The sequence below is a fragment of the Hemiscyllium ocellatum genome, chromosome 3 (assembly GCF_020745735.1).
Source record: "Hemiscyllium ocellatum isolate sHemOce1 chromosome 3, sHemOce1.pat.X.cur, whole genome shotgun sequence".
Classification (NCBI taxonomy): Eukaryota; Metazoa; Chordata; class Chondrichthyes; order Orectolobiformes; family Hemiscylliidae; genus Hemiscyllium; species Hemiscyllium ocellatum.
The window spans coordinates 102795794-102821454 of NC_083403.1; the positions used below are offsets into that span (position 1 = coordinate 102795794).

The 25661-nt window shown below is 42.1% G+C and overlaps 1 protein-coding gene across 1 annotated transcript in view; it reads right to left on the reverse strand.

Moving 5' to 3' along the window:
* galnt2 (UDP-N-acetyl-alpha-D-galactosamine:polypeptide N-acetylgalactosaminyltransferase 2) overlaps positions 1-25661 on the reverse strand; it is a 111890-nt gene that overhangs the window by 46641 nt on the left and 39588 nt on the right. The window contains exons 3-7 of the mRNA XM_060852314.1: positions 18692-18845; positions 14367-14465; positions 1646-1713; positions 1499-1564; positions 1292-1413 (exon numbers count right to left, since the gene is read on the reverse strand). Coding sequence (XP_060708297.1) covers positions 1292-1413; positions 1499-1564; positions 1646-1713; positions 14367-14465; positions 18692-18845 — 509 coding nt within the window. The remainder of the gene's footprint in view (positions 1-1291; positions 1414-1498; positions 1565-1645; positions 1714-14366; positions 14466-18691; positions 18846-25661) is intronic.

Below are 25661 nucleotides of genomic sequence, written 5' to 3' on the forward strand. Positions count from 1 at the left end.
TCATTAAAATTGTGGTCTATTTATGTTTCAGTCAGACATAATTATCATTCCTTGCAACGCTAGTGCTGATTATTTTAGTAACATTTGGTGTGCCATAAAAAGCTTGACAACACTCCCTAGGACCTTACCATTAAGTGTATAAGTCCTGCTAAGATTTGCTTTTCCAAAATGCAGCACCTCACATTTATCTGAATTAAACTCCATCTGCCACTTCTCAGCCCATTGGTCCATCTGGTCAAGATCCTGTTGTAATCTGAGGTAACCCTTTTTGCTGTCCACTACCTCCGCTGAACAAAGAGACCTTGGAGTGCAGGTTCATAGCTCCTTGAAAGTGGAGTCGCAGGTAGATAGGATAGCGAAGAAGGTGTTTGGTATGCTTTCCTTTGTTGGTCAGAGTATTGAATACAGGAGTTGGGAGGTCATGTTGCGGCTGTACAGGACATTGGTTAGGCCACTGTTAGAATATTGCGTGCAATTCTGGTCTCCTTCCTATCGGAAAGATGTTGTGAAACTTGAAAGGGTTCAGAAAAGATTTGCAAGGATGTTGCCAGGGTTGGAGGATTTGAGCTACAGGGAGAGGCTGAATAGGCTGGGGCTGTTTTCCCTGGAGCATCGGAGGCTGAGTGGTGACCTTATAGAGATTTACAAAATTATGAGGGGCATGGATAGGGTAAATAGGCAAAGCCTATTCCTTGGGGTCAGGAAATCCAGAACTAGAAGGCATAGGTTTAGGGTGAGAGAGGAAAGATATAAGAGAGACCTTCGGGGCAACTTTTTTGAGCTGCCAGAGGAAGTGGTGGAGGCTGGTACAATTGCAACATTTAAGAGGCATTTGGATGAGTATATTAATAGGAAGGGTTTGGAGGGATATGGGCCAGGTGCTGGCAGGTGGGACCCTAGATTGGGTTGGGATATCTGGTCAGCTGGACGGTTTGGACCGAGGGGTCTGTTACCATGCTGTACATCTCTATGACTCTATGTCGAAGGTGTGCCTCAAGGTTTGGGATGCACTAGGACAGAAGACTTTACTTTGTCATTTACCTGAAACATTTATAATGTTACAACCATTCTCCAATCCAAGTAACACTCATTAACCATTAGTTTCATTTTGTTATTGCTGTATTTCTCTCCTAACAGACACCTGAACCTTTACAAGAAAACTTCTGTGCCTTAGTAAACAATTCTTAAAACTCAATACATATCAATTCAACTAAACTGCAAATTCAAATAAATGTTCTGAGTTAACAGGTAACTACCACTGATAGGTTCTGTTCCAAACTTATTTTCTTACCTCAACCACCCTCTCCAGGAGAGGTTCTAGCCAGTGTTCATTGCATTCGCAATGGCTGTCAAGAAATGTAAGGATGTTTGCTTGTGCTGCATCAGCTCCCCTGACACGTGAACGCATTAGCCCTACACAGTTTAAGAAAGATCACTGTTAAGTTTCTTTGAAGATAAACTTAAACACAGAAACAGCAAAATATTTCTCTTCACTAACCTTCCCGTCTGTTATTTCGAAGAATTCGGACCTTCTCAATCTTTGATAACAAAGTGCCATCTTCAGCTGCAAGTGGAAGTTCAATTTTTTTTTACAAAAATAATTTATGAGACTGAGCTACAGAGAGGTAAAGCAATTTCTACTTACGGTTGTCACTGTAATCATCAACCAAAATTATTTCTTTGATCAGGTGTGGTGGACTTTTTCTAAGCACACTATTCAAAAAGAAAAATCACAATTATTGAAAATTGACAATCATTTGAAAATAAATGTAAAAACGATAATGAATCATTTTCAATGGTAATTACCACTGATATATTAGAGTGTGGAATTTGTGAAAGATCCTAATTCAGTTTGTTGCCTTCAATTTATAGGATTTGATTTTTAGTGGCGACTTGACACATGGAGACAGTTTGTGAAGAAGGAAAGCTCAGAGGAATCTTTCAATGTAAAATAGTTTTTACTGCATTTATTATTTTAAGAAAACATTGCATAGTGACAGAAGAACAGAAACAGGACTTTTCAGTTCCTTGAGCTCATCTATCATTCAATTAGGTTACAGTAGATCTCTGTATCAACCCCTCCTACTCAGCTTGGTTTTGTAACCTTAATACATTTACCAATGTAATGACACCCATACAAACCAATGACTTTTTTAAAAAGTCTGAATTTCAGTGACCAACTGAAAAGATCACAAGAGTTTAGATTTAAAGGCTTTTGTGCATTAAAAATATTAGAAACACACTAACACTATTTTTGAAGACAACTTATACTTTAAACTATAGAAAAGACCACCATGTAACTTTTAACATGATCAATAATCCCATCTCATGTTATACTTTATTCCATAAGTGGTACTTTAATCTCTGGGAACTAGACCAATTAATCTGTGATCCTAATCGCCTGTTTCCTTTTATAGTTTCTAGCCTGGTAACTTCTGATCCCCAAATTAACTTTCACGATGAAGATTACTCTAGAGAATCCTCCCTCTAGCCAAAGTTAAGTGAATCTTGCAGCCTTATTTAAATTCTCACTCTCTTCAATTTCACTGTGCTTTGCATGGTGACTATTAAAGACAGCTTTTACTCTTCAAAGTTTGTGAGAAGATTTGTAGCTCGGGTGCTCGTTGTTGTGGTTCTGTTCGCCAAGCTGGGAGTTCTTGTTGCAAACGTTTCGTCCCCTTTCTAGGTGACATCCTCAGTGCTTGGAAGCCTCCTGTGAAGCGCTTCTGTGCTGATTCCTCCGACATTGATAGTGGTTTGAATCTGCTGCTTCCAGTTGTCCAGTTGGCATGGCACTCATTCACAAATTCTATCAACAGACACATTGACCTAGACCCTATATACCGGCCACTGCAGCGGACAGCAACTGACAACCGGAAGCGGCAGATTCAAACCACTATAAACGCCGGAGGAATCAGCACAGAAGCACTTCACAGGAAGCTCCCAAGCACTGAGGATGCCACCTAGAAAGGGGACAAAACGTTTGCAACAAAAACTCCCAGCTTGGCGAACAGAACCACAACAGCTTTTACTCTGTTTCAGGGACAGGACTGGCTGTCTCTGTTTCTCTGATGTGTCTCAGATTCTTGCAAATTAACCGGCAAGGTTTATAGAGAGTTTTAAGAAATCTATAATCCAATATTATATAGAAACAGAAAATAGGTATAGGCCATTTGGGCCTTCGGATCTACTCTGCCATTTAATATGATCATGGTTGATCATCCAATTCAGTACTCGTTTTCTGCTTTTTCCCCTTACCCTTTGATCCCTTTAGCACTAAGAACTTCCGGAGGAATCAGGAATTAGGGCGGCACGGTGGCACAGTGGTTAGCACTGCTGCCTCACAGCACCAGAGACCTGGGTTCAATTCCCGACTCAGGCGACTGACTGTGTGGAGTTTGCACGTTCTCCCCGTGTCTGCGTGGGTTTCCTCCGGGTGCTCTGGTTTCCTCCCACAGTCACAAAGATGTGCGGGTCAGGTGAATTGGCCATGCTAAATTGCCCGTAGTGTTAGGTAAGGGGTAAATGTAAGGGTATGGGTGGGTTGCGCTTCGGCGGGTCGGTGTGGACTTGTTGGGCCGAAGGGCCTGTTTCCACACTGTAAGTCTAATCTAAAAAAAAACAACTATACCTCTTTTTAAAACATTCAATGTTTGGCCCCAATTGCTTTCTGTAGTAGAGAATTCCATGGGCTCACCATACTCTGGGTGAAGGAATTCTCCTCATCCCAATCTTGAATGGCCTACCCCATAAAAGCGCGCAGCTCCAAGCCTTCGGCCTCACTCTCTGGGCGGAGCAGGTAAGGGCTGTCTGGCGGTGTTTTTTTTAAGTCACGGTATAGTCCAGTTAGTTTTTTTTAACGGTTAAAATTTAAAGTATTTTTTCTAAGCGCCTAGCGGACCCGGAAGCTGGTGTAGCGCTAGCTTACCTGAGAAGGTTTTTTTTTATCTATAAAAGCGCGCAGGCGAGGAACCTGAGGCACTACAGGGGTAGAGCCTCCCACCCGCCCTCCTCCTCTAACCTAATAATAAGACCCGTTGTGGTAAGCAGGTAAGTGCTGCATTTTGCTTGTTTGTTTCTTTAGATCTAGTTTTCTTTTTAAAGTTTACCTTTTAGAGGGATGGCAGCGAAGGCAGTGCAATCTTCCTCTTGCAAGATGTTTGAGGTGAGGGAAGCCATTAGCGTCCCTGCTGAATACACTTGCAGGAAGTGCACCCATCTCCAGCTCCTCTAAGACCGTGTTAGGGAACTGGAGCTGGAGTTGGATGAACTGCAGATCATTCGGGAGGCAGAGGAGGTCATAGATCAGAGCTTTAGGGAAGTAGTTACTCCGAAAGTTATAAAGAGATGGGTGACAGTGAGGGGGACTGGGAGGAAGCAGCCAGTGCAGGGACCCCCTGTGGTCATTCCCCTCAAGAACAAGTATACCGTTTTTGATACTCGTGGGGGGGATGACTTACCAGGGGTAAGCAACGAGGTTCAGGCCTCTGGCACGGAGACTGTTCCCATTGCTCAGAAGGGAAGGGTGGAGAAAGGTAGAGCGATAGTTATTGGGGACTCAATAGTGAGGGGCACAGATAGGCGGTTTTGCGGGGGCGACAGAGACTCACGTATGTTGCCTCCTAGGTGCAAAGGTACGTGATGTCACTGATCGTGTTTTCCGGGTCCTTAAGGGGGAGGGGGAGCAGCCCCAGGTCGTGGTCCACGTTGGCACCAACGACATAGGTAGGAAGAGGGGTGAGGATGTTAGGCAGGCTTTCAGGGAGCTAGGTTGGAAGCTCAGAGCTAGAACAAACAGAGTTGTTGTCTCTGGTTTGTTAACCGTGCCACGTGATAGAGAGTCGAGGAATAGGGAGAGAGAACAGTTAAATGCGTGGCTACAGGGATGGTGCAGGAGGGAGGGATTCCGGTTTCTGGACAACTGAGGTTCTTTCTGGGGAAGGTGGGACCTCTATAAACAGGATGGTCTACACCTGAACATGAGGGGCACCAGTATCCTTGGGGGGAGGTTTGCTAGTGCTCTTTGGGAGGGTTTAAACTAACTCTGCAGGGGCATGGGAACCTGACTGTAGCTTTAGGGTACAGGACCTTGAGTGTAGGGAGGTTAGGAACATGGCATCGATCTCGAAGGAGGGTGCCTGTAAACAGGAAGGTGGCTTGAAGTGTGTATACTTCAATGCCAGAAGTATAAGAAATAAGGTAGGTGAACTTGCAGCGTGGGTTGGTACCTGGGACTTCGATGTTGTGGCCATTACAGAGACGTGGGTAGAACAGGGACAGGAATGGCTGTTGCAGGTTCCAGGGCTTAAATGTTTTAGTAGGGTCAGAGATGGGGGTAAAAGAGGGGGAGGTGTGGCATTGCTTGTCAAGGATAGTATTACGGCGGTAGAAAGGACGATGGAGGAAGACTTGCCATCTGAGGTAGTTTGGGCTGAGGTTAGGAATAGGAAAGGTGAGGTCACCCTGTTAGGAGTTTTCTACAGGCCTCCTAATAGTCCGAGAGACGTAGATGAAAGTATTGTGAGGATGATTCAGGAGAAGAGTGAAAGTAGTAGGGTGGTTGTTATGGGGGAAGTTTAACTTCCCAGATATTGACTGGGAAAGCTATAGCTCGAGTTCGTTAGATGGGTCGGTGTTTGTCCAATGTGTGCAGGAGAGTTTCCTGACACAATATGTGGACAGGCCAACAAGATGTGAGGCTATACTGGATTTGGTTCTAGGTAATGAACCAGGCCAGGTGTTAGACTTGGAGGTAGGTGAGCACTTCGGGGACAGTGACCACAACTCGGTGACTTTTACTCTAGAGATGGAGAGGGATAAGTGTGCACTGCAGAGCAAGAATTATAGCTGGGGGCAGGGAAATTATGATGCGGTGAGGCATGACTTAGGATGCGTGGATTGGAAAAAATAGGCTTCAAGGGAAGGACACAAATGATATGTGGAGCTTGTTCAAGGAGGAGCTATTGGGTATCCTTGATAAGTATGTACCAGTCAGGCAGGGAGGAAAGGGTCTTGGGAGGGAGCCGTGGTTTAATAAAGAATTGGAATCCCTTGTGAAAAGGAAGAGGGTGACCTATGTAAAGATGAGGCGTGAAGGTTCAGTTGGGGCGATTGAGAGTTATAAGGTAGCCAGGAAGGATCTAAAGTGAGAGCTAAGAGCAGCGAGAAGGGGGCATGAAAAGTCCTTAGTTGGTAGGATTAGGGAAAACCCAAAGGCTTTCTATAGGTATGTCAGGAATAAAAGGATGACTAGGGTAGGTATCGGTCCAGTCGAGGATAGTAGAGGGAAGTTGTGCGTGGAGGCGGAGGAGATTGGAGAGACACTAAATCAATACTTTTCGTCAGTATTCACTCAGAAACAGGACATTGTTGCTGATGTGAATATTGAGTCACAAGTGATTAGAATGGATGGCTTTGAGGTATGTAGGGAAGAGGTCTGGGGAATACTGGAAAGGGTGAAAATAGATAAGCCCCCTGGGCCTGATGGCATTTATCCTAGGATCCTCTGGGAAGCTAGGGAGGAGATAGCGGAGCCATTGGCCTTGATTTTTATGTCGTCGTTGTCTACAGGAATAGTGTCAGAAGACTGGAGGATAGCGAATGTGGTCCCCTTGTTCAAGAAGGGGAGTAGGGATAGCCCGAGTAACTATAGGCCAGTGAGTCTCACTTCTGTTGTGGGCAAAGTCTTAGAGAGAATTGCAAGGGATAGGATTTATGAACATCTGGATAGGAATAATGTGATCAAGGATAGTCAGCATGGTTTTGTGAAGGGCAGGTCGTGCCTCACAAACCTTATTGAGTTCTTTGAGAAGGTGACCAAGGAAGTGGACGAGGGTAAAGCAGTAGATGTAGTGTATATGGATTTTAGCAAGGCGTTCGATAAGGTACCCCATGGTAGGCTACTGCAAAAATTACGGAGGTATGGCATTGAGGGTGCATTAGAGGTTTGGATTAGGAATTGGCTGGCTGGAAGGAGACAGAGGGTAGTAGTTGATGGTATAGGTTCATCTTTGAGTGCAGTTACTAGCGGTGTTCCACAAGGATGTGTTTTGGGACCATTGCTGTTTGGCATTTTTATAAATGACCTGGAGGAGGGGCTTGAAGGCTGAGTGAGCAAGTTTGCGGATGATACGAAAGTTGGTGGAGTTGTGGACAGCGAAGAAGGATGTGGCAGGTTACAGCGGGATATATATAAGTTGCAGAGCTGGGCAGAAAGGTGGCAAATGGAGTTCAATGTAGCTAAGTGTGAAGTCATTCACTTTGGTAGGAGTAACAAGAAGATGGATTACTGGGCTAATGGTAGGCTACTTGGTAGTGTGGATGAGCAGAGGGATCTTGGTGTCCATGTATACAGATTTCTGAAAGTTACCACCCAGGTAAATAGTGCTGTGAAGAAGGCATATGGCGTACTGGGCTTTATTGGTAGAGGAATTGAGTTCTGGAGTCCTGAGATCATGTTGCAGTTGTATAAGACTCTGGTGCGGCCTCATCTGGAGTATTGTGTGCAGTTTTGGTCGCCATACTATAGGAAGGATGTGGAGGCATTGGAACGGGTGCAGAGGAGGTTTACCAGGATGTTGCTTGGCATGGTAGGAAGATCGTATGAGGAAAGGCTGAGGCACTTGGGGCTGTTCTCTTTGGATAAAAGAAGGTTTAGGGGAGATTTGATAGAGGTGTACAAGATGATTAGGGGTTTAGATAGAGTTGACAGTGAGAACCTTTTTCCGCTAATGGAGTCAGCTGTTACTAGGGGACACAGCTTTAAATTAAGGGGAGGTTGGTATAGGACAGATGTTAGGGTTAGATTCTTTACTCAGCGGGTTGAGAGTTCATGGAATGCCCTGCCAGTAGCAGTGGTGGACTCTCCCTCTTTATGGTCATTTAAGCGGGCATTGGATAAGTATATGGAGGTTATTGGGCTAGTGTAGGTTAGGTAGGCTTCGGTCGGCGCAACATCGAGGGCCGAAGGGCCTGTACTGTGCTGTATTTTTCTATGTTCTATATCCTTGAATTATGACCCATAAAATGGCTTTCTTTAGAGTTTTCATTGCTAAGATCCATCGTCATTGCATTGTGAATTACATTGTCTTATATGTAAATGGAATATCTGAATAGCTGGACCTAAGTCCAATCTATCTTGGGATTAAATTAGATTTATAGCTTAGCTGTTCATAAACATGACATTCTGAACATTTCCCTATGAGATTTGGACACTAGCAGACTACCCATAATTATCATTGATGCTCTTGCTACTGTCTGTAGGTGTGAACATCCTGCACCCTCTTCTCAGTAAGAGGATTGAGCCCTCTTTAAAAACTTAGCCAATCAAGCTAGAGTTGAACAGAATTCAGAATAGGCTACAAGACTAGCTTCTGTCCTCCATTCCATGCCAAATTGAAGAGAGATATTTCCAAAACATAATGTTGTAAAATTTGTATCTGTAACATTTAATGAAAAAATAAGGGAAAGTGGGTTTTCTTCTTTTGATTCATAGAATAGGAATACTGCTGTCAAGGTCAGCATTTATTGCCCATCACTAATTTCCCTTGACAAGTCATTGGTGAGCTGCCTTCTTAAACAGTTGCTGACCACGTTGTGCAGGTACAACTCCAGTCAGGCGCTGTTTGGGAATTCTGGAAATATTTAAAAGGACCACAAATATGTCATGTGTTAGTGATTTCTGATCAGCTGAGGAGAGGCAGATATAAAGTAGTAAGTGAGTCAAGGCTGTTCTGGGGATTATCCTGACCCCATAAATGGAACAAAGGGAGTCTGGGCACCAGATATAGAAAAACCATTTGCAGGGGAGTAGGTATTAAGCATTCAGACATTGTCAAGGCAAAACTGCAAGGAGCAAGGCTGTCAATTACATAAATGTTGCAGCCAGCAATGGAAGCATGACAGATTTTGACAAAGAGGGACCAAACTAATTATAGGGAAATGGGAAATCTTAGTAGCAGTAGAGAAAGACGGGCTGGAAGACAACAGAGGCCATACTTTAACATAGGATTTACCAGTGCAGATGCTCCCTGTGGTTGACTGAAAACCCAGTGCCACAGGAGACTGCAACTCTGCAGGTATTTAGTCACAGACATCTGTGGCACCACTGGAGAAGAGCTGACATCCTGCCACACTAATGACATGACCTGCCAAAAGCCATCATAAACAGTGAAGCATCACTTTTGGCTTCTTCTAAGGTTTAACCATGGATGCTTATTGAATTTTGCAAGAAACTGCACGCCACTGCATTTTGCAGATCATGGATGCTCTCTTTGCCTGACTGTGACAATACATTCACTTCATGACAGGCATGGCCTCTTAGTGACAAAAGGCCCTGAGTTGTGCCATCTACATGGGACTCCATGGGAAGGGAATTATTGACTGTAACTAAATAAAGGCCACTAAAGGACCTTTCAAACCTATTCAGTGGAAGTGCTTTGACTCCTTCAACATTCAAATGGTGTGTGATCATAGTTGATTCCAGCCAGTGTGCCCTTGCTTCCCTAGTTGTTGCCACAACCCCTTCATCCATTGCTTCAGATCTTCAATCCACTTGCAAGGGACAAAGAGTGGCTACCAGCAAATCCTATTAGAGCCCCAGAGAGAGGCAATAAAACCAATGCCATCTGCTCAGTAGGACAACTATTGAGCAGGTCATCAGGATTTTGAAGATGCAATCACTATCAGATGGCAGCCACCAGTACCCGCCTGCTATGAACTTGAATACAGAATCACAGAATTATTAGAAAACTGGAGGCTGCCATTTGACATGCCATGTCTTGCTGACTCTCTGCGACAGCAACTCACCTAGTCCTACTTACCCACAATTTCTCTACAGTCCTGTAGATCTTTTCCCCAGCTAATTATCATATTATCTTTTGAAAGGCTACAATTGAATATGTCTCTACCACAATCTCAGACAGTACATTCCAGATTCTAAACATCAGTTGCCAATGGAAACAGGTTCTCCACATCTCTGCAGTTCACATTCTGCATCATTTTTAGGGCTGTTGTGACACAGTGATAGTGGAACTACTTTTGGACCAGGAGCCGAGAATTCAAGTCTCACCTGCTTTTGGGCTGTGGGGGCTCTTGTGATGCAGTGGTAGTATCCCTACTTCTAAGCCAGAAGGCCTGCGATCAAGTGCACATGTTCCAGAGGTGTGCGCAATACCTCTGAAGAGGTTGATTAGAAAATCCCTCTTCTCTTTCCTTTGGCTCAAGACTCTTCTGGCATGTGGTGGTGTCCCATCTACATGCCAGGAAAGATGAATTCAAGTCTCAACTGCTCCAGAAGTGTAGAATAACAGTTCTGAACAACTTGATTAGAAAAAATCTTGTATGATTTTGAGAAAGTCCACAAATCTCCTCTCAACCTTTTCTTGTCCACATAACTAAGTTGCTTTAATTCTCTTATGGGCCATGAGTGTCACTGGCTAGCCAGCATTTATTGCCCTTCCCTAGTTGCCCTTGAGAATGTAGTAGTGAGCTGCCTTCTTGAACTGCTGCAGATAGGCTCAATGCCATTGTGAAGGGAATTCCAGAATTTTGATCCAGCAACAGTGAAGAAATGACTATGTATTTCTTAGGCAGGATGGCAAGTGGCTTGGAGAAGGAACTTACAGGTGTTGGTGTTCCCAACGTCCTTCAATCAGCTTCCTCAGCCCCAGAGCCATTCTTGTGAACTTTTTCTGTACCCTCTCTAGTGCCTTCATATCCTTTACCAAGTTAATCTCCAGAATTGGACACATTCAACCAGCTGAGGCTAAACCAATGCTTCGTAAAAGGTATAGCATAACTCAGTACTTTATCACCCAATTTATAAAACCGAGGGTCTCAAGGACTTTATTAACCTTTATTATGTTCATTGTGAAAGTCTGTGACATGCCCTCCACCAAAATGTGTGCACTGAGGCTGAGAGGGGTCTGGAAATAGGACAGCTTTCCTGGGAGAAGTCAGAACAATTGGTAAGAAAATGGGAAGGTAAGATGGAGGGAGGCAACATTGATCAGAGTGGCCTCCTTCTGCCTGTCCTCTGGGATAAGTATTTCCCTGATCTCCCTCACAACCTCCAGCATTAGATCTACGTTGAAGACAATGAAGCAAAAGGCAACTATGCCCTAGGTGTTGGGCCTTTGACTATCTTGTGACATCTTGCTTCCCTCTAGTGGTGTGGAAGGTTTTGGTATGATCATCAAATATCCCCCTTCGAACAAACAGCAGTTATAGCAATGGCTTCTAGATTCTCAAAACAAGTCTCATGCTTCATGAGACCCAGCTCTGTTCCAACCAGTACTAATTCTAAGTGGGCAGGAAACCCAATTAAGCTTCCTTCAGAGAAAATCTTAATTTTATTCCGTTTCTCACTGGTTTCTGACCCCAAAACAAATCCAGCTCTTGTTTCCTGGTTTCTTGGCAAAACTTCAGCCTAGATTTTTTTTTCCAAATTTATTCAATTAACTGCATTTAAATTCCGCAATTGCTATTAGTGTAATTTGAACTCTTGCCTCTGCAACATTAGACCAGGCTTTTGGATTAGTAGTACTGTAAGGTTGCCATATTGCTCCCATTCTTGTTTGCAACTAAATAAAGCTCTTCCATAGAACTTGCAAACACACAATAAGTCAATCCACCTGTCTTGTACGATTCTATGATATGCAAGTAATTATTGAAAGGCCGTAGTTGAACAAGGAAACGTCAGCACTGTACAGCAACAACCAATCACACATGTCATGCTGCAACTGAATCCAGTTCATTTTTATATTTGCACAGTGAATATTTTCCCAGAACTAAGTGAATTCAGTCAAGTTCCTATGGTGCATTAAAAAAGCCAGAATGAAGAGTTTGCACGTTCTCCCCGTGTCTGCGTGGGTTTCCTCCGGGTGCTCCGGTTTCCTCCCACAGTCCAAAGATGTGCGGGTCAGGTGAATTGGCCATGCTAAATTGCCCGTAGTGTTAAGTAAGGGGTAAAATGTAGGGGTATGGGTGGGTTGCGCTTCGGCGGGTCGGTGTGGACTTGTTGGGCCGAAGGGCCTGTTTCCACACTGTAAGTAATCTAATCTAATCTAAGACAATTCTTGCAAGCTTATATCAATTTTTACACTGAAATGGTGGCTTTTAAGCTAGGACCCCAAGAGGATTGTGACAGGGGCTCAAAATTACTAAGTGCTGTTCATTTATCACCAGATCCAGAACAAATTACACATAGTCCCTACTTAAAGTGGCTCTGTTTTATGTTAGTTTCTTTCAACATTGTTCAGCTAATGGGGTCTGCGTTCCTGCTTAAAGTCACAAGATTTGCTTTTAAAGTATTTTGTGCTGGCCTGCTTCAGACTGCATGGCACAGCTGCCTACGCCACTCCCTAATCCACCCAAATGCTCCTCTACATACAAGACACAAAGAATTTAGAAGAATGCCTGGTGCCTGACACATCTTCCTACCCATGACTCTAAACAAAATAAATCAGGTCACAGAAATATGGAGTGCACACTCTGCCGATCAGAACATGCTCCTCTAAATCCCAAATACTTTGATAAAGGTAGGTAGCTCTTGATGATTTAGAGTCACCCAAAAATGGACAGTGATATTACAGTAGTATTTTAAACTGCAGTATACCAGATTAGATCATACAGGCTCACATTAAACCCAGCTACATATCACCCTTGTGCTCACCAACCTACACTGGTTTCTGGTTCACTAATGTCGGATTTAAAATTCTCATCCTGTTTAAAAATCTTCCAAGCTTCAGCTCCTCTAACCTTTTGGAGTCTCTGTGCTTCTCTAATTTTGTCTTCGTTTGATATCTGGGTAATATTAATTTGAACCCTAGTTTTCTAACAAAACACATCTTGGATTTCACTTGTACCACCACAGGTAGCTGCCTTCAGCCACTCAGCCCTAAGTATCAATTTTCATCTAAAACTTTTACACCACTCCACTTAATTCTCTTCCTCGAGACACTTCTTAACACATTTTTCTTACACAAGTTTTGGTCAACTGTGAGAAAATTAACAATCACCTGGAAAATGCGTATTAATTTAGAAAACTCAATGATTTGTTAATGATAAATTCTGTTAAACTATTGCAATTTAGTTTCTCAATGGGATCAAAGTAAGTTTAATGAAATATTTGATGTGATGTATATGGAATTCAAAAATGTATGAGCTAAGCGTTACTTGAGTTTTCAGAAAAATTTATGCTCATGCAGAAGAACTAAACCATGGATATGAATTTGGGTGAATTACTAGAAACAAAGTAATATCAAATAGTCATTTTTCAGACTACAGGACATCACATGGTGCGATCCCTTGGGATCAGTATTAAAACCATGGTTTTATTGGACTCACATATGCAAAGCACAATTTCAAAACATAGGAAAGCTAGCAGAATGGGGTACTTGTAGTAGGTAACATTTAATGGAGCAAAGTGTAAACTGATACATTTGGTAGGAAGAACAGGAAAGCAATATAAAGTAAATTATACAATTGCAGAGTGTGTACAGGAATAGAAATATTGGAGGAATGGCACAGTAGGTATAAGTGCACTAATCAATTAGGTGACAGGATAGGTTGGGAAAGTAGTTTTTAAAGCATACGTAAACCTGAAATTTGTAAGTAAATGCATGGATTACAAAAAGCAAGAACCTTTATAAAACTATGGTTTGCCCTCAACTGGAGTACTATGCCAATTTTAGCACTACATTTAGGGAGGTTGCAAATACACTGGAGAGGGTGCTGAAGATTTACAAAGATGATTCTAAGGATGTGAGACTTCAATTATGCGAATAGACTGACAAAGATGAAGCTCTCATTAGAGTAGAGAAAATTGAGAGTAGATTTCATTGAGGTGTTCAAAATCATTCAGGATTGACAAAATAGAAAGGGAGAACTTTTCTTCCCCATTAGAAGATGAATTTAGTACCAGCAGAAAATATCAATTTAATGTGAATGGCAAAAGAGCCAGAGGCAACATGAGGACAATATTTTTCATTCAGTGAGTATTTGGAATTTGCGATGCACTGACTGAGAATATACTACAGGCAGATTAAATTGTGGCTTTGAAATGGCAATTAGATACTTATCTGAAGAGAAAAGATTTGCAGAGTTATCAGAAAAGATAGATGAATGGTACTCGCTAAATTGTTTTTGCAATCAGCCAGTCAGGACATGTTGTGCTGATCCTACTGTGCAGTAAAACACTCTATGATTTTATAATAACACCAAACATGGTTTAACATCAAATTTTGGCTGAGAATAGTGCTGTGAAGAACCTTGGGAGGGTTTACTATTTTAAGGGAGCTGTATAAACGTGAGTTTCTGTGAAAAATATAAAGTAATTGAGTATAGCTTTTTGCAACTGCCTTTACCTGACAATGGTACGAAGCAATGCTGATCTTGCTTCATTGTGAAAGGTGATAACCACGCTGGTTGCTATTAAGTCAGTGTTCCACTGCTTCCGCCTGCACCTGTCAGTAAAAGCACAGCCAATTTAGCACGTGATACATCTTCCTACAAGTTCAATTATCGAATTAATAATTTTTTTTTTAAAGTTCAGTCTGAAACATTACAACAGTACAAGGTTCATCAATTAATCCTGCAATAATGAAAGATGGCCAATGTTTAAGCCAGAATGATGTCAGAGAAAGTACCAGCAAGTGATAGACTGATGGGATAGGATAAAAATTTCCCCCTTCATTCCAGAGACTTGGAAGAACACTTAAAATCACTATGGAAGACTAAGATCATCAATCTACAAGGAATGTAGAATAGTGTTCTGAAATCACTTAAAGTTATTCCTGTACAATGTTTTACTGTATATGAAATGTTGACACATGCATTTAGTAAACAAACTTGTTATTTTCTGGTTGCAATCAAGTGTGAGGCCCACTGCTAGGTGACATCTGAATGACATTGGTGGAAGCTTTTTTTAATAAAAGGTGCGATGATGGCAGATTTGAAAGGCAACAGGGAAGCTGAGGAGAGGGAACCATTTATAATAGCAGCCAACACATGTGCCACGAGGGTAAACTGCAGGATTAGTAATTTAGTGGAAGTAATGGCAGTCTGGAAGTAATGGAATTGAATATCACAGATAATGATTAGCTTGGAAAGGGTGCAATGGTTCTTGCAGCACAGTAGTGAGGTCCCTACATCTGAGCCAGGAGATCAGGGTTCAAGTCCACATCTCTAAACAGGTTGATTAGAAAACATCTGGAAAGTGTGTGAAGTGAGAGAGAAGACAAACTGGAACAGAAAATGCAAATTTGATAGAAAACATAGCATTCTCACTAAGTGACTATTGTGAAGAAACTCTGATCCTCAAATGAAAATACAATCTTCGAATGCCTCTTAGGCTCTTTAGCCTTCCATTTGAGCAGTCACTTCTGTTAGGAGAGGAACACACACATTGAGAGAAAATATAATACATCAGAAATTGTGTTGCTAGGAGTTGTTTTTTGTTACTATTGGCTTATGCTATGCGAGCATTGTTGGCAAGGCCAGCAGTTGTTATCCACCCCTCGCTCTTCTCTGAGAAGGTGGTGGTGATTCAATTTCTTGACTGCTGCAGTTTATGATGTTTAGGTATAACTGTAGTAGGAAGAGAGTTCTGAGTTTTTTGCCCAGCAACACAGTGAAGGCTCAGCAAGTTAGTTCCAAGTTAAGATGATATGTGACTTCAAGGGGAACTTGAAAGTGATGATGTTCCCATGCACCTGCTACCTTTGTTCTTCAGAACACTAGAGGTCATAGGTTTGGAAGATATTTATGAAGGAGGCTTGCTGAGTTTCTGCCTTGCATCTTCTAGATGGTACATAATGTTGCCAAGGTGCACTTGGGGATGCCAACCAAGTGAGCTGCCTTACCTGGATGATGTTGAGCTTGAATGTTTTAGAACCACTCTCATCCAGGTAAGTGAAGATTATCTATCATTCTGATTTATTCCTTGTAGATGGTGACAGACCTTGAGGAATCTGGGGGTTAAGTTACCCACCAAAGAATTCCCAACCCCTGACAAACCCTGTAGCAACAATTTGAATATGGCTGGTCCATCTCAGTCTAGCATAAAATTAATGTTAATGCTGGGGTTTGAGCAATGGAAACATCACTGAAACTCAAGGGGAGATGGTTAGATGCTCTTTTGTTGGAAACTATCCTTATACGACATTTTTATGGCCCAATTATTATGCTCCACTTACGAGTCCAAACCAGAATACTGTGCTTGCATGCAGCAAGAGCTGGACAGTCAGCTTCCGTATCTCCGTAGGAGCTACAGACACAGGAGATTGTGGAATTAGTAAACATTCCCTCTTCTGATGTATGATCGAGGGAAGATCAGTGAAGTAGATGAAGATAGCAATTCTTGGATACTACCCTGAGAAAGACCTACAGCAATTGTGATGATACTACATAGGAACCTCGATCATCTGAATATTAGATTATCTGAAAAAGATCTCAAGGTCCTGATAGAAACATTACATCAAAGAGGTGTTTCCAACACTGATCGCACCTTTTGTTTACAATGATCAAAAATGAACTCGGCTTACTGGAATGCTGCCGAGAACATTGATGGGAGCCCAGGCACCGTCTCCAAATGACTGACCACCTGCTCTCTCTCCACACACTACCTGTGGAGTTCTACACAGGGGTGTTCCCTAAATCCCCCACCCCACCCCCCTTCCCCAGACAATCTCTCCAACATTGTTCTGAGGACAAAGGTGGAACTTGTCAAAAAGTTGTGTGTGCGGCTGCGTGTGCATGCGCGCACTATTATGAGATTCACCCCCCTAAAAGGCAGGAGCAGTCTTGTTGGTGTCTAGTCCAGCTATGCCAGAGGGGACATTTAGGATGGATTGGTGGGGGGGGGGGGCGCAGAGGTCCAAAAATTGATTGGGGCGGACAGGTTTTGGGGGGGGGGTGGTGCAGCTCACACACACTGTGCTGCTGCCTAGTCTCCTGAACGAGGAGCGGACTTAGCAAGTGCTCGCTGTGTGAATCCCATTGAATTGATTGGAGTGGTTTGGTGGAGGTACAACAATACTGCAGGTCCCTTTACACACACGTGTGTGTCTGCTCAGAAACAAGCCCAGAGAGAAAAAGAGGGAGCAATGCATGCAGAGCGAGGAAAAAGGAAACTTCAGAAAACTCCGAGCCCCAGAGGAGAGGCAGTGAATCAATTAACCAAATATTCAATTATCTGAACAAAATAGCGCCCGTCCATCTCGTTTGGATAATTGAGGTTCCTCTGTATAGCTTTAAGAGGTGTATTTGTCCTGTTTTTTTTTAGAGGTTTTTAAGACAGAGGTTTTGACCAGTCGATTAGAATCCAATAAAGTAAATTGCTTGTGAGGGCTTTGGGATTTTTTTTTAAAGTTGCAACAACAGAAGCAGCCTGAATGGGTCAGGTCAAGCTCCCACAGAGCCAGGATTTTTAGTTTTAGCTTTCTGTAGCAGTTGCTGGGGTCTTAAAGCTAGGTTTGGAAGCTACAATATATCTCTCCCCCCACTCTCTCTCTCTCACACACACACACACACACACACACACACACACACACACACACACACACACACACACACACACACGGACTGAAGAATTGTATGTGAAACAAATCTATTTTATTGAATTTCCTTTTGTGTTCATCAGATGTTACAATATTGGAACAGTTGCCATTTAGTAGTTAAATAGTATTATTGAGTTAAGTTATTCCAATTTCTTCTTTCTTTTGTTGTATTTTAACCATAATGTATGAATGAAATGTGTTGAACTTCAAAATTGGTAGACCAACCAATTAAATTACATCCTCAATGGTATGTTTGGCATTTGACTTTAAAATAAGAAAAAGTTAGGGTATTAGCTATCTCCTTGTTCTACTTTTTGTAGGCATTGCCTTATTCAGTTTTTACACTTGTGTAAATGTGATTATTTTTGCCTTTGTATAAAGTTTTTGTAAGTAGTAGTATTAACATGTATATATTTGTCTATAATTATGGTTTGTTGGTATGTGGTATTTTTTTTTCAGTATTAGAATGCAATGGGAAATGTATGTGGTGTCTATTATGATTATTGTTAAATCACAACGCTCATTGTCACAGTGGGTTTCAGAAGCAAGTAAATGTGCAAGTACTAGTTAATAAAGATTCTGCCTATAACAGAAAGAGATGACTAGTGACAAATAGAAGAAAGTCTCAGTGGGTGGATAGAGGAAGCTTGAATTACAAAAGTAGGAACAATTTTCAACTCTGAATTTTTGGAGAATTTTGTCTGTTACATTACACTCCCAATTGAATTAGGCTTCCAGCTCTCAAATTTTGTTTATTTATTGTGTCAGTTTCATGATTGCAGGCATCCCAAAGCACCAATTAAATATTTGTGAAGCTCAGTCACTACTGTAACATGGGAGCTGTAACAACTGACCTGCACACTGTAAGTATCAGCAATGTGATGATGATCAAATATTCTACTTTAATGATCTTAAGTGAGGGATAAATATGGGCCAGGCCACTAATAGAATAGTCTGCTCTTCTTTCTATTTGCTTGAGAAAGCAGTTGAAAGATAGCATCCCTTAATGTAGTATTTCCTTGATATTGCACTGCAGTGTCACCCTAGACATTTGCTCATGTCAGTGGAGTAACACTCAAACTTAAGATCTAAACAGTTTTATAAAAAGAGGACCTTAAGACTTTTCTACTTACTGATCATGCCTGGTGTCTGGAATATTCCTATCCATTCGAAGTTTGTCACTTTCCAGCTGATTAAACTTATTCCGTGCATATGGATCCTGTCCATTCTTTACTAAAGTGACCTCAATGTAAGCTTCCTGATCAAAGTCTTGCCACCTCACTTTCCCTGTAGTTCAATCAAAAACATGCAGTTAAAACATAGTCATGTGCTCCTAATCCTTTGAGAGAGAGTTGCAGCATAAGATTACACTGCTGTCTTTAAAGATCATTTTGTCAGTTTAATTCAATTTCAAAAACCAACCAATAGCAACTAATTAAAAAAAGGGCAGTATATGAAGAAATCCTTAGTTAGTATTGTTTTCAGTATGCAAATTACTTCACAACCTCTGTGTCTCTCTTAAAACTTTCCAAATGGGCTCATGGTTCAAAGGCATCTTCAATGAAGTATCTGCCACAGAAAGTACCTGAACCCATAAAACTAAATAGGACTGTGTAAAATTAGATATATATTGTGTCAGTTGAGAATGTTTTATCAAACATACTGACTGTCATAACTAAGCTTACCAGCAATGTCTGAGATTCTTCCCAGACCTACTTTTATAAGCACCAGACATCAGTATAAAAGCCAATCACACGTTGTGTCCAATATCAAGCAGACAAACAGTATACAGCCAACAAGTGGAAATAAATTTACAGACTGTTTTTCATGGTCTTGTACATTAAGGTCTGCATCAGTGTGCCTGATTGGACTTTAACCTTTTGATTCATTTGTTCATTAGCCAATCATTTGAATAGTACATTGTGTAAGTATTTTTTCCATTGTTGAGTACCTCCTTGATTATTGAAGTACAGTAGACATTTGCTAAACAAGCAGAAAAATGAAGCACATATGTATATGAAATATGTTTTTGACTGAAATTTATTGTTACTGTAACCATATCTGTGACTAGCTAGTGACCTCTACTGAATACCACGTTGGAGTAATTTTTCTAAACTGACTCATATATTCTTCTCTCTCTTACCATGGAATCCGATAGCATAGAAGGAAGCACCTATGTACATTCTTTCTTTGTCAGCTAGTCTCACTTTACCACTCTTTCTACCTAGACCTGAAAATGTTCCCTTTTTAAGTATTAATCATTTTTTTTCAAACTTGAGTTCAATTTGACAGAGTCCACTTGCCAACTAATCAGCAGTCTCCTTTCCAACACATGTTGACTTCCTTTAACTTTGGTAATTCTTGCAAATTTACTTGATGAAAAGATTTGACAAGATGCATCTTTTTTATTCAGGAATACACATGTTCTGAACAATCAAATGCTAATTTGATATGGAGTGCTTGAATGTTAAACAATTGTTTAATAATTAAGACAAATTTCAATGCAATATGGAAAAATGTTGTGAAATAATTAAATATACTGTCATTTATTATTATAATCATTTACATTGGTGCAGAACTGAAGCATTGGGAAGTTCCATAAGAAATACAATTAGTTGAATGCAAAACTGTGAGAAATGACTGAAACCTTGGGGATGGACATAAAGCAAGTACTCTTCAGAGAAGTTATTAGAATTGGGGTTTGGGGGCATACATGCATGAGTATGATGCACATCAGTAGTGAGAAGATTTCAAACATGAGGCACACAGAATACAAAATAAATACAAATTTCGCTGGGAACTGTAGCATAATCAGAGCAATACCAAGGCTCAGGAAGGTAGATGGGAAGAAAATGTTACCACTGCAAGATGGATGATAACTGAAAGGCTTGGATTAAGGAAAAATTAAATGAAAGAGAGGAAGTAAGAACTGTTTTAAGTCAATTGGTTACAATGAACTGGAATGCACTATTTGAAAGGTAATGCAACTAAACCACTCTCATTAATTACAGTGCAGGGAGCATGAAAGTTTTGCGCTGTTTGCAGATTTATGTCACCTCTTCACACATCTGTTAGTTACATTCACTACCAACCAATGAACAATAAGCAGCAGCAATTGTCTGGGAAGGCACTCAGCCAGTGAAGGAGACAGCAGTTGAGCTCTTTGATATGGCTCAATATCAGGACTGAAAGGATCAATGACAAGAGTATGCTCATAACTAACCTTTCCCACATTCCTCCTGCCCCTTGACCCACAAATCTCTTTTGATTTACAAGCTGAAGATCTCATCTCCAACTCGCTGCAACCTTAAATTTGTGAATTTCTCATTTCATATATCCAAGAACCACAGTCTGGGCAGGAAATAGTGCAACAGCAAAATGTAACTGATAAAACATTGTCATATAATCTCACACTTGCAGCCATCAGACCAGATACAGACAGTCTGCCTATCTTAAAGAATATGAACAGCGTTCAATAGTCAATGCCTTAGCTTCCATCATAGCACAAGAATCTTTACATTGCCCAAGAATGTTCCAATAGACTGGGTTTAGGCTGAGACAGTGTCAGTTTTCAAGCATGGAAGCTCTTAAAGCTGCTTATTGTCACGAAAAGCTGTTCCTTGGCTCAAGGATACCCGTCTTTGATTTTTTTTCAGAGGGGTAATAAAACAGGCCAGGCTCCAATCAGACTGGTTTGGTACAGATATGAAAAAAAGATTCTGAGAGGCCTTTTGTCTATATGTAAACAGATGAGACTTCAGACCAAAGTGGTCATGTTTTAGAAGTGGCCTGTAGAATGAAAGGGGAGTGGTCAGCTCTCCAGCTGAGCAGTTTAGCTCAGTCCAAAACTGATTGGGAGTTCAACAGTGAGCTGTGCAGAACCTCTCTCTTCTGCCCTTCTAACTTCAACTTGTCAGCATCTGACCCTTTTTGTACCGCGTTTTAAAGGTGATTTGCTTATTAGGGTTGTTGTGTATATTTGGAACAGCATACTTAAATCTAGTTTGGATATGATTTGGAGATGCCATGTTGGACTGGGGTGTACAAAGTTAAAAATCACACAACACCAGGTTATAGTCCAACAGGTTTAATTGGAAGCATACTAGCTTTTGGAGCAACGCTCCTTCACCTGATGAAGGAGCGATGCTCCGAAAGCTAGTGTGCTTCCAATTAAACCTGTTGGACTATAACCTGGTGTTGTGTGAATTTTAACCTAGTTTGGATAGACCAAGTTCTGCAGGGGTTCTTTGTATTTCATCGTGTAATTTTGTGAATTTTTTTTGTTTTAAACCTGGTAGTCAACCTCGCAAACTTAATCCGGGTAATTTTCATTGTACACCTATCGAAACAAATTGCAAAGTTATGGTCTGGGCTGCCTGCTTAAGAACGTTTTGAGTGGTCTGGCCTAGTCCATAAGAGATTGGGGGCTTTTTGCGGGATTTTAAACAGTGAATGGTAGGTGCTAGTGTCTTTATTTCTGGTGTTAGTTTGGTTGGGTAGACAATGTTTGGGATAATAATGGCTCTTTCAGTCGCCAGAAGTTTTCTGGATGTGGATGCGGTGACTTTGGAAGTTTTGCAGTGAGCGAATAGATCAAGTTGCAAAAATTAGCAGAGAAGCTGGAATCAGAACTGCCTACTTCTGTGAAGAAAGGAGAGATAATTACATAAGTAGCTCAGCATTTGAACTTGCTGGAGAAACCATCAGAATCTACAGAGATGACAAGAATTCAATTGCAAATGAAGCAGCTCGAGTTAGAGGCGAGAGATAAGGTAAGGGCAGCAGAAATTAAACAGTTTGAGTTCCGACTAAAAGCTGAAGAGAGGGAAAAGACAGAGCAGCAGAAGAGGGCGGCACGGTGGCACAGCGCCTGAGACCCGGGTTCAATTCCCGACTCAGGCGACTTACTGTGTGGAGTTTGCACGTTCTCCCCGTGTCTGCGTGGGTTTCCTCTGGGTGCTCCGGTTTCCTCCCACAGTCCAAAGATGTGCGGGTCAGGTGAATTGGCCATGCTAAATTGCCCGTAGTGTTAGGTAAGGGGTAAATGTAGGGGTATGGGTGGGTTGCGCTTCGGCGGGTCGGTGTGGACTTGTTGGGCCGAAGGGCCTGTTTCCGCACTGTAAGTAATCTAATCTAAGAGAGAAAAAGAGAGATTTTGAACTTCAAAAACTGACACTTGAAAAGAAATGTCAGCTTAAAAGGCTGAGGGTAGGCTTAGTAAGGAAGAGAGTGAGGAGAAGCAAGCCCCAGGTAGTCAGAAACCTAGTGAGAAACTGTAAGTATATTCAAGCGAGATCTAAGATGGCGGCGACCCAGTAGGTCTGAGTCTGCAGTACTCTGCCTAAGACTCAGGCAAAGTGGGGCACCCACCTACACCTCACCCTTTAAATCATTCAGGATAGCTTTTGCCCAGCACTCTTAGTCATTTTACACCAAACTTTAACGGGTTGGTGCTTTTTAAAAAATGACTAAGGGCAAAAACTCCCGCAGCTCGCAACAGGCAGGGACCTCTCCCCCACCCCCTCCCGCTGCAGCAGGGACATGCACGGCCACCTCGGGACTTAGCTGTGGAGGCATGCCTGATGTCCGAGATCGTCAAACTCCAGGAGAAGATCGACATGTCCATTGAGAAGGCCCGGTCCAGGTGGGAGCCGATCTCAGTCATGCTGCAGAAGCGTGACTGAGAGACCAAAAAACTCGAGGGGCGGAGCAATGGGCCGTGAACTCGGAGGCTGCTGTTGAGTCATCCGTGAGTCAGGACCGGGCTCTGGAGTGGCAAGTCCGGACCCTGGAGGAGGACATCGATTACGTAGAGAATTGAGGTTGTCAGAAAAATATTCGGTTGCTAGGCCTCCCCGAACGGGAGGAGGAAGGCCAGCTTGTAGATTTCTTGGAGCAATGGCTCCCACAATTATTGAAGTTGGAGTCGGAGCTGGGCTGGGTGCGGGTGGAGCGGGCCCACTGGGTTGCTGTACGCAGGGCCCGCCTGGTTCTAATCCGACTTCAATGTTATAAGGAAAAACATATGCTCCTAGAGGCCTCCAGAGTCCTGGAGAAGGATCCCCAGGCCATGATGTACAAGGGCTCCAAGATAATGCTATTTCAGGACTTCTCTCCAGTCGTGGTCCGCAAAAGGAGGGCATTCGACGAGGCAAAGAAGCTTTTGTGACATGTAAATATTCAATACCCAATGCAATATCCAGCAACGCTGAACTTCCGCCATGGAGGATCCGTATATAACTTTGGATTACCGGAGAAAGTAAAAGAATTCTTGGACTCTCTCAAATAGACTGCGGGACTTGAACTGTATTGATAATGACTTTATTTTGACCCCTCTTTGTTTACCCATCTCTCTTTTACGCATCCTTTCCTGGGAGTGGTGGAGGGGCTTGTTCTATACTCTTTCTTTGGTCTCCTTTTTATAGCTTGTGCAGTTTATCTGATTTGTGGGGGAAATTTTTTTCTAGAGTGGGGTTTTCTTTTTTTTTCTTATTTAGTTGCCTAATACTCGCTGGCATTGTAATTTTGTAACCTTATATGTGTCTATTTTGTATTGTTTTTATTAAACAATGGTGTGGGGGGAGTGGTGGGTCACTCACTCTTAACTCCTGTTTTATAAGACACTTGAATTTATTTACTCCATTTTGTAGTGCCTGGGCTGAGGGCAGGACCCTAACTCGGAGAGGTTATGGTAAGGTTATTGGTAGGTAGCAATGCCCCCTGGGAGTAAGGGGGAAAGACTCCTTTCAAATATGTTTTGTGTTATTTTTACTGAAGAGTAGTTCTTAATTGTGTTGATTTAAATGTTTTAAGAGTTTTTTTTATATATGTGAATTTCCTATGGTCTTTATTCAATGTCTTTTGGGTGGGGTTCTTCCTCCTGGGAGGTCTCGGGCCTGGCTGGATGATCATGGCTAGCCATTCGCTTAGGTGGTGGAGGGGAGCCATTTGCCAATCAAAAGGAAAAAGATATTATCAAGTCTTAAAAAAGAAAGGGTTGATGTAACTCTCTTACAGGAGACACATCTACTTGATAAGGAACACTCAAAACTACAACAGGGTGGGTTTGGTCAGGCGTTCTTTTCATCTTTCAGCTCAAAAAGTGGGGGGGGGAGTAGCCATTCTTATTTGGAAGAATCTTCCTTTCCAAATGTTAAGCCAGATAAAAGATGAGTCTGGGTGGTATATATTCATTAAAGCCTAATATAAGGGCACGAATGTGGGATCTTGAATCTTTTTTGTCCCCGGCATACCCTTTTAAATTTGTAACGGAAGCATTCTCTAAGTTAATGTCTTTCGGGGTCTGCTGTACAATTACAGGGGGAGATTTTAACTATATTATTAACCCAGAGATGGATAGGATAACTAAGAGCACTGCGGGTATATCTCTGAGATCTAGGCAACTGGCGGATCTGAACAAGGAGCTAGGCCTAGATGACATGTGGAGGTGTCGTCATCCCCAGGGTAGAGACTTTACTTTCTATTCTAACCCACACAAGTGCCATACCAGAATTGATATGTTTTTTGCCGCCTCAACCCTTTTGAATTCAATACTGTCTTGTACAATAGGTAATATAACTATTTCTGATCATGCTGCAGTACTTATGGAAGTCAAAACTAGGGATGATAGGATAGACCCCAGACATCGGCGTATGGATCCTTTCTTATTTGCAGGAATTCAAAACCTTCTGGGATATTAACTCAGGTACGACTAGTAACCCTTTGATGATGTGGCTGACCACTAAGGCATATGCGCGAGGCTTGGTCATCTCATATTCTGCGACCCGGAAAAGACAAAAGGGAGAGCAACAGCGCCTACTCGAGGCTCGCCTGAAGGCAGCTGAAATTGCGTATATTGATAGGCCCTCCATTACTAAGCTACAGAGGATTAAAGCCCTTAGGGCAGCCTTGAATACCGCACTTACCCAAACTGCAAAGAGGGAAATATTATTCGCAAAGCAGAGATTATTTGAATATGGTGTCAAGCCTGGCAGATATCCAGAGTACCTTGTCAGAAAGAAAAAGGCTCCCCAAGCCATTACGTCCATTAGAGAAAGTGCTGGTACCCTGACTTGTTATCGTAAAAAGATCAATACAGTCTTC